At 42.2% G+C, this 14,124-nt stretch overlaps 1 protein-coding gene across 6 annotated transcripts in view; it reads left to right on the plus strand.

Annotated features, from left to right (window-relative positions):
* The window catches only part of SHROOM2 (shroom family member 2), a 134,231-nt gene that overhangs the window by 101,038 nt on the left and 19,069 nt on the right, over positions 1-14,124 (plus strand). For 2 of the 6 annotated variants that reach the window (XM_064143044.1, XM_064143047.1), the window contains exons 1-2: positions 10,215-10,290; positions 13,945-14,005. The exons of 1 other annotated variant lie outside the window; for it this stretch is intronic. In XM_064143044.1, the coding sequence (XP_063999114.1) occupies positions 10,230-10,290; positions 13,945-14,005 (122 nt within the window). In that variant the 5' untranslated portion in view covers positions 10,215-10,229. Of the gene's footprint in view, positions 1-8,690; positions 8,790-9,310; positions 9,389-9,490; positions 9,535-10,214; positions 10,291-13,944; positions 14,006-14,124 lie in introns of those variants that run through there. 3 more of the 6 variants (XM_064143046.1, XM_064143048.1, XM_064143045.1) reach the window with 3 other exon arrangements.

Raw genomic sequence — 14,124 nt, forward strand, 5'->3', positions numbered from 1 at the left:
CAGTGTTTTGCATTGCTCATGGCACATCTGCTATTTTTCTACTTCTTAGTAGCCTTTTGTACTTCCTGTAGTGATTTCAAAATGAGTATCCCACGAGGGTGTGAATATGTACTCATGGAGGGGAGGCAGCGTGGGGGCAGGCAGCAGCACAAATCAGCCAGGAGCAGACATGCTTTTGTAGGCAGACTGCATCTCTGGACAAGTAAAATTATTTCCATCCACCAGTGCTGAACTCCAGTCACAAAAGCATGTGAATAATACTCCTACGCCAGCATTTCAGCAGTGTTTGTGCAGCACAATTCTTGCTTTATAATCGCCGTAGCCATGAAAATCACATGACTGGGCACCAGCACCAGCTGCAATAACTTTTTTTTTTAAGCCAAAGCCTATTTTGACATACTATTGCAGTTTCTGGCCATTTCACTGCATTACACCAGATTTTTTTTCAGTGCTGTCTTCTGCAGTCTTTTCCTCAGCACTGATACTATGCAGAAGGTTATACTTCTTTCATATAAAAGAAGAAAAATCTTCTGTGTGAGCATTTAATTCCCGTGTTGTGAACTACTGCTGCATGATAATGATGGATTGGCTGTCCTGTGGGAAAGAATATGTATTTCCATGTGTTCTTTCTTTTAATAAGGCATTCTTGTGCTCAAAAAGAGCTGCACTCATCATGACATCAATTGGTTTTATGATTTTTGAGCTGCCCTAAAGGCATTTAGTTTCCCGCTTTTAAAAGCTAGCAGTCTGCAAATGGATAGCAAATCTACCTAATCTAGAACATTAATATTAACCAAACATAAGGTCTTTCTTGTGGCCATGTTTAGTTTTTTCTTTGCTAATGGTCCTTATTTTGTACTAAGGGCCCATGTGCTACAACTGCCTTTGTGCCACCTAAGCCAGTGTGACCGTGCTGGACACAGGAGTAGCCCTTCAGCATTTGTGTGGGTTAGATGTGTAGGATCCAAGCTGAGGGCCAGTTGTGGAATCCCCAACTGAATTAGAGACCCTCCAACACTACAGAGTGCTTCTGGACTCCCCTGCTTACAGTTGTTTCTTGTGGGGGAAAAAAAAACATTTAAAATCCAGGTTTTAGGTAAACTTTGTTTGCTGCACAGCTTCCCTGATTATTTGCAGGAGAAATGGGAGTCTTTTTAATGCACTGATTTTAGAATGAGAATCTGAGAATTTTAACAGCAAATATAAAAAACAAAATAGAAGTGCATGATAAGTAATTTATTTTCTCCTAAGTATTTTGCTGCTGGTTCATTTTGCTGCAGTATTTTGTGTGTGTGTGCACTCTATTTAGCATACGCTTGCAAATCTTCACATTACTTCTAAAACTTGGGAGTTTAAGTTGATGAAGATAATTTTTGAGTTCCTTTCATCTTTGGACTGTGTTTTTCCCCTCTGAGATTGCTGAGTACTTATAATGGATTCAGATTGCTTTATCTCCCTTTTTAGAAAAGCTGCATGTTCTTCTGAATTGCTGCATGTGATAGCTTGGAGTAGTATTGTTATAGGAAGAGGAAGTAGTGGCCAATAGTAGCCATTATCTCTTATGCAAGAACCAAGCCACTCTTAGAATCATAGAATCAACCAGGTTGGAAGAGACCTCCAAGATCAGCCAGTCCAACCTAGCACCCAGCCCTATTCAGTCAGCTAGGCCATGGCACTAAGTGCCTCAGCCAGGCTTTTCTTGAACACCTCCAGGGACAGTGACTCCACCACCTCCCTGGGCAGCCCATTCCAATGCCAATCACTCTCTCCTGCAAGAACTTCCTCCTAACATCCAGCCTGGACTTCCCCCGGCACAACTTGAGACTCTGTCCCCTTGTTCTGTTGCTGGTTGCCTGGGAACTTGCAGGCATTTTTATACTAAGGCTTGATGCAACTTGAAGTATGTTCTTAACTTTAAGATTGCTTAAAAGTGTTACATGAGTCTAATAGTTTGTAAACTAGGAATTGATGCATTTTTATTTTTAGTGATGCTACTCCTTTTGTATCATATTAATTACAAAAACTTAGCTTTTGTTACAGATGTAGTCTATCCTTTAAACGTGTGTTTCTCCGTCAAATGAAGTATCTTGGTTGTATAATTAACTTCCCAGTGGAAGTCTCCCTCACTTCTGAAGTGATACAGCCTTTAAAGATGGAAATGTGTGCATTGGCCTGTAGTCTGTGGTTTCCTGCAGGATGACACAGCACAGATAAATGTCAATCTGCATAAAAAAAAATCTTCATGATGTAATTGTTAAGATTGTGTTCTTCTGGAAGTGTTGCAGCCATTGGTTTTATTTCCTTTCTAAGAACATGTAACTTTTGTCTCTATTAATTTGGTTTTGCAATATCTATCAAAATTACATAACTTCTAAAATTGAAGAAGGATTTATGAGATCAGAGGACCAGAAGAATCTTTTTTTGCCATGTAATAAGTGTCAGGTACAAGAGCATGGCCCAGTACAGGGCTACAGCATGATTCAACTCTAATGAAACATTTTAGGACATTTCTTCTACATCTTCCCTGCCTTAGTAGTTGCTCCTAACTGAGCTCTTGAAGACAGAGGAGCTGCCTTTACAGTACAAAAACAAATTAAAAGTAATTTCTTGATGGAGTTGACCTAAATGCCAAAGTTTAATAGTCTAAAAAAATCTTTGAGAAACCCCGAACAGGAGCTGATAAGAGGTTCCTGAGTTCATCTTTAGGCACTTCAGACAAAAACTGTTCTTTCAAGAACTGATGAATATCTGGCCTCCATGCTCACTAGGTGGTGCAACAGCAGATTACTGTGCAAGGAAGAAGGGAGGACTTTCATCACCACAGGCATGTGAATGTTCTTATGTAATTTAAATTGAGTCAGATGGGCAGCAGTTTGCAGATGGGTGATACTCCATTTATATGTGTTTGTATACATCAGACATACATGGATGAGTTTGTGTGTGTATATGTATGCATTCATGTGCCTGTACACATACAAAACATACATGTGTGTTTGATAGTTGTGTTTTGTCTCTGAAACTGTTCAGTTTTGTGACCATTATAGGGATTGGGACTGCAAGGGCTAAGTAGTAGAGGGGCTAAAAAAACAATCTGCTTTACATATTTAGATAAATGTAGTTTCTCATGTAATATCATGTTGACAATGATAAATGGTGTGCATTAGGCATTGGAAAATAAATTGAACTTTTGAAGTGTTTTTGGGAGCTACTCAGGTTTTTATAACTCAATTTTAACTTGTATATTTTGGGGGTGTTGTCAAAAAACATATGTGCTAGTTTGAAGCAAGCTGGGATGTTTTGGTAGAAGAACTAGATAACGGGCAGTGAAATGAAAACAATTGATGTCAACTTCTCTCATAGTCTCGCTGAGAGCTCTGGGAAGAAGAAGTAAACATTCTCCATTTTGTCTCTCACTCTTGCTTTTGCCTTAGACCTGGTCACATCTCATTAACCCTGCTCCTACTAACCTTGCTCCCTAACCTCTTGGCTGCACCTCTCTTCTTCCTGAGAACTGGGGTAAGGTTGAGAGGGCAAGGGGAGGTGTTGGGGTGGTTTGAGAGCCCCTCCTGGGGACTCAGGTTTCTGGGAGGGGAGTTGTGCTTTTGTATTGTTTATCCTTTGTATATTTCTGTATATAATTGTATATAAGTGTATATATTGTAAATAGCTGCTTGTAAATTCTGCTAGCTGTAAATAAATTGCTTCATCTATATTCCCAGGGTCCGTCTGAGTTAGCTGGGGCAAATTCAAAAAAAGTGTGGGGGGGCGGGGTAACCCCCAAACCATCACAACATAGTAACGGTATATGGTGGTAGTATCTGCTTAACTGAGAACTTTGGTATTGGAATGCAAAACCTGAGGGGTAGGGGATTTTTATATTTAGCAAAAGGGCCATTTGCCTAAGTAGTTGTGATGGTTTGGGTGTTCCCTGCCCCCCTCCACTTTAGAAATCACCCAGACTAGACTCAGCCAGCTCTGGAAATATGAATGAAGCTTATATTTACAGCTGGCACAATACACAAGCAGATATTTACAGTATATACAGTTATAGACAGAAATAGACAAGGTAAAAGGTAATACAGAAACACAACTCCCCTCCCAGAAACCTGCTTGTCCCCAGGAGGGGCTCTCAGCCACCCCTTCACCTTCCCCCTACCCCTCTCAACCTTACCCCAGTCCCAAGGAAGAATAGAGGTTCAGCCAGGGAGTTAGGAAGCAAAGTGGGTTAGTCCAAAATGTAAGGTGAGGTTAGAGAGTAAGATGCAGCTCAGCCAGCAGCCCAAGTGAGAGTGGTTATCTGTGCTTTTATTTCTTGCTCCTATACATCTCAGCAAGCCTATGAGTGAAGTAGACATCACCCTTGTTTTCCTCTCACAGCCTGTGATCTTGTTCTTCTCACCAAAACTTTCTAGCCTGCTGCAAACTAGCACAGTAGTTCAGCAGAACTTTGCTTGCAGGCATTGCGTCACATACAGAACATTCTTTATTTACTCTGGATGTATTATTAGAGTCACACTGAGAAATTCCTCCTGAATGAATATTGCAGGGTGAATGTGTCTCTGTCACTGTAGGATTTAGCAAGATTGGTTGATTCTATGATTCTATTGTTTCATTCAGCCTTTGGAGGGGACAGAGAAAGGAGAGCTAAAAAGGTGATCAGCTGGGTTTTTGGGTAGATGTTACACATCTTTGAGTTTCATATCTTGTATCTTTTGTTATCATTGTTGTCTTCATATCATGTATCTTTTATTATACCATCTGGCTTGTTCCTTTAAAAATATTCCTCTCATGTATGTAAATACTCTTTTCAAAATCAAATACCACAGTGTGGGTTCTTGATCTTTCAAGAGTGACTAATCTAAATACATATGGTCATGGACACAGAGTAGCTCTTCAAGTAGCAGTTTTAAACCAGATTCTCCTCATACCTCAGAATCAAGGCAGGGCTTGCATGATGAATTGTCCTGCTTGCTGTCTTTTTCTTCCTCCTGTTGTCCATTTTAAAACTTCCAAGTTTCTTCAACTGGCAGATGCATGGTTCTTCACTACCATCCCAAATGTATTACTTTGGGATATAGGATTGCTTGGGGCTAAAAGAAACCTTGCAGGCTTCTCCTGTTACCTTGACATTCCTCGCTCTCTTAGTGATACACAGCCTGGCAGCTGTCAGGTGGACATCCTGTAGGTCGGTGTGATGCTCTGCTATGGCTCACCAGCAGCTGCTGGATCTCATTAAATGGGTGCTGGACTGTCTACAAAGCCTGTACTTGCTTTACAGTATGCTACAGAAATGTCACCCTTTCTCTGGTGCATTAGATTTGCTCACTCCCCACACACCTGGAAGTGTGATTTCTCCCTGCCTGTGTTAGGTGAATTTTGAACCTCTGTTTCTAAACTTGAGGATAGCTACCACACATGTCACTTTTTTTCTATTTCCAGCTTCCTATTACCAAGCAAAGTTCCTTTTGCTTAATTTCTTCTGGCACATCTCCACTGTGCATGTAGTGACAGCTAGGGATATGTGAAGTGTGATGAAATGCAAATATCAGAGGGTAGTTTCTTCTTAAAGGATTTTTTCTTCCTGTGACCCCAGAAGTATACGTTGCCAAGTGTGGGGAGCTGGGAGAAGTCTTAGATACAATTCTGAAGGTCTGAAATGGGGAGCTGGTGAGAGGAACAGCACACAAAAAAGTTTGTGAAGAGAGAAACAAGAGATGAATTCTATAAGCATCAGTCCATTTTTGCATTCTGGTTTTACAGAATCTCAAAATGTTAGGAGTTGGAAGAAACCTTGACAGATCATCTAGTTCAGCTGCCCTGCCAGAGTAGGATCACCTAGAGTAGGTCACAGAGGAATGCATCCAGGCAGATTTTGAGTGTCTCCAGAGAGGGAGACTCTGCAGCCTCTCTGGGCATATCCTGTTCGGTATTCTGTCACCCTCGCGGTGAAAAAGCTTTTCCTTACATTGATGTGGAGCCTCCTGTGCTCCAACTTGCACTCATTGCCCCTTGTCCTGTCACTAGACATCGCTGAGAAGAGCCTGGCTCCATCACAGAATCAGTCAGGGTGGAGAAGACCTTCGAGATCACCAAGTCCAGCCAATCAACCAACATTATCTAATCAACTAAAGCATGGCACCAAGCGCCACATCCAGTCTCTCTTTAAACACTTCCAGGAACAAGGACTCCACCACCACCCTGGCCAGTCCATTCCAACAGCCCATCACTCTTTCTGCAAAGAATGTCTTCCTAACATCCAGCCTAAACCTCCCCTGGCATAGCTTGGGACTGTCCTCTTGTTCTTTTGCTGGTTGCCTGAGAGAGGAGACCAACCCCCACCTGGCCACACCCTCCTCTCAGGTAGTTGTAACCAGTGATAAGGTCCTCCCCTGAGCCTCCCCCAGGCCGAACAGCCCCAGCTCCCTCAGTCACTACTCGTAGGGCTTGTGCTCCCCCCACCCCCCCAGGTTTGTTGCCCTGGCACTCTGACATTCACCCTTTATCTTTACAAACATGAATGAGGTTACCTCTCGGTGTCCTCCATGCTAGAGGACAGCTCCCTCAGCCTTCCTCATAAAGGAGATGTTCCACTCCCTTAATCGTCTTTGTGGCTGTGCGCTGGACTCTTTCCTGCGATTCTCTTTTCTTCTTGAACTGAGGGGCCCAGAACTGGATGTAGTATTCCAGACGCAGCCTCACCAGCACGGAGTAGAGGGGAAGGAAGGAGAACCTCTCCTGACCTATTAAGCACACCCCTTCTGATACACTCCAGGATACCAATGGCCTTCTTGGCCACAAGGGCACATTGCTGGCTCATGGTCATCCTTCCATCCACCAGGACACTCAGGTCCCTCTCCTCTGTGCTGCTTTCCTAAAAGTCAGCCCCCAGCCTATACTGGTTCATGGGGTTGTTCTTTCCCAGATGCAAGACTCTACACTTGCCCTTGTTGCATGTCATTGAATTTCTCCCTGCCCAACTTTTCCAGCCTGTCCAGGTCCCACTGAATAGCAGCAGAGCCTTAAGGTATGTTCAGCTGCTTCTCTCAGTTTTGTCATCAGCAAACTTGCTGGCAGTGCACTGTGTTCCCCCACCCATTCATCCCCCATTGATGAATATATTGAACAGTATTGGTCCCTGAGGGACCGTGCTAGACACAAGCCTCCAACTAGACTCTGTGCCATTGACCACAACTCTCTGACTTCTTTCCTTCCACCAGTTCACAGTTCACCTCACTGCCCATTCATCTGGGCCAGACTTCCTCAGTTAAGCTGCAAGGAAAGAGGATTAAGATAAAAAACTATCTAAATACATTAGTTTTCATTGCATCACTTGAAATCCAGCTATCTTCTTGTGGCTGTTTTAATGATAACAGTTGAGTAGGGAGGTCAGAGATAATATAAGATATAGTCTCCAGTGGTTATACTCATAAAAGCATCATGTGCTGATGTACTGTAGATTTTACTTTCCCCTCAATTACTTGATGAAAAGCATCTTTGGAAATAGGTGACTGATTTGTCTCCTCAGTGCAGCAATTCATGTATTTCTAGTATATGGAGTGGCTTTTGTGGTGCTGTGGTGTTAAAAGCCAGCCTGTGAAATGTTTGCCTTCTGCTATGAGCCCTGAGGCAGCACAGATTACGCTTTGTTGTCATGCAGGAGGCTGTTTATGACAGTAAATTCAAGCAAAGTTTTGTGCTAAAGGAAACGTGACAGCTACAGTTCCCATTTCTCTGCGTGGATTACAGTCTGTTCACCAGTGGTGGTGTATTATGTAAATGGATGAGGGTTTTTTTTCTGGAAGGTATTCTCTCTCTGTTTTGAAATCAAATAAACAGCTTTGGAAGCCACGAAAAAAATTAGGAGGGATAGGAAGATGTTGAGGGATGATATTAGCTGAATATCAGTGCTGAATTATACTGTGCAACCGCTGTATGTGATTTTTGCCAGCAGTAGAAATAACATGATTATCTCCAATCATCTTTTAATGCATATTAAAGCATATCCATGGTTTCTCTGTTAAATCTTTAATGTGTTCTTGTAGAAGAATTAAAAGGAGCTTGATCTTTGCTCTGATGAAGGTCCCAATGCCTTTAGTTTTCTAAAGATGGAGTGTGGGGGTGGCAATTTGCTCTTGCAGCATGAAAGCATGTAGTTCTTTCTCTGCAGAATCTCCAGCAGGAGAAAATGCCTGTACACACAACACACGCACAAAAAATTCAAGCTGGAGGGCTGCTCAGGAAGGCTCTTCTCTAAAATGAAAGACTTAGTTATTTGAGCATTGTGCAGAAAGGAGCAGTCCAGTAACACACTGATCTTCTGAAATAATTTAAGTATTTAAAACTTGCAGAATCCTCGTTGCTGAAAAGGGGAATGTGATTCTCAGAAATGAAAGGGGAAACCCTTAAAAAATTAAAGGGCTTTTAATTTTTGTTTAATTTTCTTTTTTTTTTCAATAACCAAAGCCAGGGGAGTGGGGGAAGGGAAAAGCTTTGAAGTCTCTGAGATCTTTTCCCTGAGGTCAGAAGTTTTTGATGATGTAACATACAATACAGACTAAGCCTTCACTTATCAAGGTTAAAGTTGACAGAGCTTGTATGAACTTCTCAATCATAGGAAGCAGGCAAAAACAAGCCAGCTGTTGTGAGGCATGGCTTTGAAAATCCTCTGTGTTACAGTAAATGAGATGCGCTGGGTGAGATAGAGTCAGTTCTGCAAGGCTTTCAAACTCACTGGCACATTTGCAAGGCTCACATGCCCGATGAATACGGGTGAGCAGCTGCAAATCCAGGTAAGATTGTCTTGTCTGCAGTGCTAGAGAACCAGCTAGGTGTGTGTGCTTGAATTATCCTCTCCTGCCAGTTCTGAACAGACATTTTCAGTATTAATTCATGCAGTATTTCTTTTGTTCTGCAGGTCTGCCTCTTCTATATCTGTATCAGCAGCAGCTACAGCAGCAAATTAGGAACGATGATACAGAATTTTATTTTGCTTAGCATAATTGGCTGCTGTGTTCTGATGGGTTGGGAGAATAGGGGGAAACGTGAGTGAATTCCAGCTAAGATGCTTTGTGTGCATGTGCTCACACACGCGCGCTGTTTTTAGCCGCTTTTGTTTTCGCAGTTGGCATCATGCACACTGGAATTAGAAGGCAGTGCCTTTCCAAAATATTTGTTTGCTGGACTGAGGGCTGCAGTGCTGTTGTTGTGGCTCAGGGTGCCAGGCTCGGGGTTCCTCTCAGCTAGGGGTGGTGCGAGAGCTTTTCATCTTGCCGTTTTCCTGGCAAGCCTCTTACTGCGAGTGCAGGCTCACACGAAGACCTTCTCCACAGCAGCAGGAGGTATTAGCTGGGAGTGTAAGAGAATTGGATGTGACTATTGGAAGCAAGCGGTGAGTGCAGCTCTGAGTGAAAAGATGGCTATTGAAACGTGTGCATGTGCATGCTAATTAATTGAAATCACTGCTTTAGGGTTTTTTTTCTTTTCCTTTTAGAGATGAGCTGTGAGTTCGTTTTGGTGCCTGTCTCAGAAACTCAGGTGATCTAGCTGTTATTCACAAAGTGTTTTCATTTTATTGCTTCTGTTCTGCTTTTTGTTCAGCTGCAGGCAGCTGTTTTCTGTAGTAACTGCAACAGCATATCAGAAGAAACACCCTCTAGATGTTTAAAAAAACAATAATCAAAGGAGTGGCAACTGAAATGTAGGGTGTTGTTGGGCTTCTTTTTTTTTAGTAAATGAACAAAACTACCATTTTCCTTTGAGCCTTTTTTTAACATGTCTGTGATTTCCTTGTTAGCAGTGTTGGAAAGTACTGTCTTTTGTCTCTGCAATGGTTGCCATTCGTGCACTATGATGGCTCTTATTGTACTATTGGGATATTCTGATGATTGAATTCGGTGTGTAAGTACAGAACACATTAACTGGTTGACTTAAGTGAGCAGAAGTCATTTTAATTTCATGCAGGCAATCCCTTGTGTGCTAGGACAGGTGTGCAGTGGATAAAGCAAGTAAGAATACAGCCATAAAAATTGTCTTTTATCAGTGATTCTTGATGTGCAGCAGAATGGAGGAGGGGCTTCTGTTTCCTGAACTAAGGAAAGAAAAATATCCCTCCCTCTGCCCCTTCCCAGAAGATTCCTCCATTCTGCATAGAGACCCCTGTGCTGTTACACAGAATCCAGTTTTAATCGGATTTGATTTTTGCTGTGGGCCTATGCATTGTGCTGTTACCCATGACTGACTGGCCTACATTTTGTCTGTCAAAATATCTTCGGTTATCTGCTGCAGAACTGAGTGAGTGTGAGTTTATTTCTCATTTTCATGTGGAGAGAGGTAATATTTTTAGAAAAAGAAAGAATGTGAGGTGAAAACTCATTGCTGTGTGTGCTGCCATGCAGGCAGGACAGCAGAGAAATTCTGCTGGGATGGATGACTGATAACAGTGCCTGTTATCTGTCATTCTGAGATAAAGCCAGGTGATAATGCAAGAGTTGTTAAGCTAGAGTGACATTCATTTTATCACATTTGGTGCAACAACCGAGGTGTATTTGGTGTGACTGAATAAACAGATAGCTGCCAGCAGGGCACAGATAATCTTAACAGACATTCAGATAGAGAATTGGAAAACTAGGGCTTGCATCATGATAAATGGATGGTAGTGTAACAGTAACGTGCCATGGGGTGTGCTTTGTGACATAGATGCTGGCTTTGTACCTTTGGCTGCCTTTTGAAGTATATCAGTGCATCTATCTTTCTTTGTCTCCCTCTTTTTTTTTCCTTTTGAAAGAGTATTTTCTCAGCATTCATTATTCTTTTCATCTTAATACATGCTTTGGCATTACGACTTTTGCTTCAGCAGTGCTTCTGAGATGCTGGCTGCCATCATCTGTCTCTTCAGATCAAGGTGCTGGACAGCTCTACACGTCCTGTGCCTTGTCCTGGAGTGACCATATGGTACAGTCATCATGGTTATTAAATGATCAGTTTTCTGGAGGGTCTCTTGTTCTACACATTTGTCTTTAAAGATTTCTAGATAGTTTTGTAGTCCAAGTTCTCATTTGGCATCTTTTGAGTATGCTTCCTGTGTGGATGGTGTTACACTGACTCAGAAGCGACAGCAGATGCAGTGCTCATCAGAATGGTCCACTAGCCATTGTGTTGGATGTGGTGTTCTAGTGTCAGTGTCTGCTTAGCACTGCAGTGCTAAAACCAATTTAAAAGAGTTTCAACACCTGTGGGGTCCAGGAGCCTCTGAAAGAAAAAGAATATAGGATCCAGGTATTGAGCCAGATATTTGGAAGATAGTTGCAAGTGAATTGCTGTCTCATGTTAGAATCCATAGGGGTCTTGGGCTTGGTTCAGTTAGCTCAACACAGGCATCTAGTGAGACTTGAAACAGCCCAGTGTGTGTCCCACTTGTTTTCCAGATGCCACTTCTTAGGGGAGCTGATGCCTTTGAATCTGTGAAGTTTTTGAAATGGTAGAAGACACCTGTGTTTGGGTAACTAAACTGCTCTAGACAGTGAAACCAGTGCATAATCTGCTTGTAGAGACTAGTTTAGGATGACCTGCATCCTGTGATTCTGTTAGATTGCGCTGACCATACCAATATGGATTAGACCTCAAACTCTTTCCTACATTTCTAGCAATTTTGCCCTATGCATCCCAATCCAACTTTATAGTATCCTGTTGTGGTCTCAAACAAAAATAGATTTGGTAGAATAAACTACTCTATTTGTGGACTGTTGCAGAAGTGCTTTTGGATCCCATTGTGCCAAGTGCCAAGCAAATACGCAGTAAAGACATTGTTTCAGCACATAAAATTCACAGTTGAAAAAGTAGCATATCAGCAAGTGCTCTGCCTCTCTAAACGGGGTTTTGGCATAAGCCAAGACTGTTTCAGAATTGCTTTAAGCCATATAATTATCTGTTTCAAGCCAGGTCAGTTCTTTGGTCCACTTTTCTGTGGTTCTATACAGTTTTTGCTGATAATAAAATGGAGAGAGCAGGAAGACAAAATCCCCTAAGAAAGAGGCTTCCTCTTCAGGCAAAACATCTGCATCAGTTTAAAGGTACTGCAAAACTGTGGCCGTGATTGTGAAGGGGTTGTTGTTATCATAAGGGGAAAGCTTTTATGGAGGAGTTGTTCTCAGGTGTGAATGCCCTTTTCCAGTGTAGCTTATAGTTTGAGGAGGAATTTTAGCTAAATCAGAAACAGCCATTCCATTTCCTCTCTTTTGCCAGTAAGTTAGTGCAGGATACTTCATTTCTTACATGACTGTGCCTGTGTTTCATGGTGAGACTTTTGTACAGATGCTGGGTCTTTAACAAACATTGTGTTCTTCAAATGTTGGCCAATGCATTTTTGCACAACTTATCTAGTCTGAGATTTTAATATTGGAGTGTCTTGTGGCACTGTTTGGCTTGGCTGTTTACAGAAACTGTAAATCAGATAAAAATCAGAAACACTGAGTCAATCAAAGTGATTTTCATTTAGTGAAAGACTCAGTCAGATCCTTCTACCTCTGTGCCCAGATTTAGTCAAATTCTGAGTATGGGATAAATGGAGGAAGTGGTTTGGGGTTGGTTTTTACAGCAACCAAAAACGTTATCCTTCTGATAGGCATCTACACAATGATTCATTTTGGTAATTGCTCATTGACTCCACTGGCAGACTCCTGTTGACATGTATGTGTATATATAGCTCTGCATGGTTGAACTTGCCTGTAGTAGCTTGTGCTGCTGTTAACTTGTGTCTACTTTGTTAGAACAGCCTCCTGTGGTACTGCTGAGAGTGACCGAACTGGGAAGGAGACTTAGTTGATTTCCTCAGCTTAGTGTTCTCTTGCCCTCTACATTTCATTTCTGAACGTTTGTGCCCCAAGCTAGTGGAAGCAGAAGGAAATGGAAGAGATGTGCTTGTCCATCTAGTTTAGAAATACTTAGTACTGTTTCAGAGATGCACATTTCCACTCCCACAAGGGTGAATGGTTAATACTGTGTTTGGTGGCTGTGACCATTATGTGAAACAGAATGTGCAAACCAGAGAGCAGAGCTCCTCTCAAGCTCACCTGGCTGATGAGTGCTCAGGTTCATGTCTCTCCACTCAGATGCCCCCTGGTTGAGCCCTCTTATGAAAGCTTCTTAAAAAGGTGGTGGACTAATTTTCATAATGAAGCAATTTCTTTTCAGTTAGAAGCAGATTTTGGGTTTCTGTCCCCCACTATTTAGATGTGAAGGGAGGCACCATCCTTGGAGGTGTTCAAGAAAAGCCTGGATGAGGCACTTAGTGCCATGGTCTGGTTGATTGGATAGGGCTGGGAGATAGGTTGGACTGGATATCTTGGAGGTCTCTTCCAACCTGATTGATTCTATGATTATACCAAAGTATCAAAACCTGGTACAGTAGAAAAGGCTGGCATTAGCCTTCTCTACTTGGACTCACTCTTACTGAATGCCACTTTGTATCAAGAGCATAACTCTGTTGATGGCACTGCCTTTGCAGTTCAGGTGGAGTGCTGTAAGTCATCTGGCAGTCAAAGCTGTAATGCCATTGTGTGCCAGGAATGGGGAGTGTGGTGTGAGTGTTCCTGTTTCTGTTGCATCAGGACAGCTTTTCCATTTGGATAGTTGTAGCAGTTGTATCATGGGAATGTGGGAGCTTTGGGGTTGAAAATAACAGAGTTTGTTGATTTTCATCATGACTGTATGTTATCTTAGAATGAAGATGCAAGTCAATTGTCATGTTTTCAGGTGACTATTATGTCTCTCTGATTTGGGGTTTTTTTGTAAGTTACATGTTCCTTTCAGTGGTCTTCTCCATGTGTGAGCCACTGGGCCTCCTTCCTGAAACAGCTCTGTTCTGGGCCTGTCTTTACAAAAGTACCAGCAGATGTAAAGCAGCTCGGTAGACTTCTCAGTATTGATAACAGTGTGACACCTTTGCAGGTTCTTGCCACTGTGTTCTTCTGGGGCTTGAAGCTTGCTTTCTTTTCCTCCTTTCTGAACAGTAAGCTCAAATCTCTCCAAAATAACGTGATGAGCATGTTTTGCATGAGGACTCACTTAAGCTGAATGCAGACTACCTCAGTGTTGAATTCACCACCTTTCCTCAAACCCATTTTCTGT

This window comes from Pogoniulus pusillus, chromosome 5 (genome assembly GCF_015220805.1).
Source record: "Pogoniulus pusillus isolate bPogPus1 chromosome 5, bPogPus1.pri, whole genome shotgun sequence".
NCBI lineage: Eukaryota > Metazoa > Chordata > Aves > Piciformes > Lybiidae > Pogoniulus > Pogoniulus pusillus.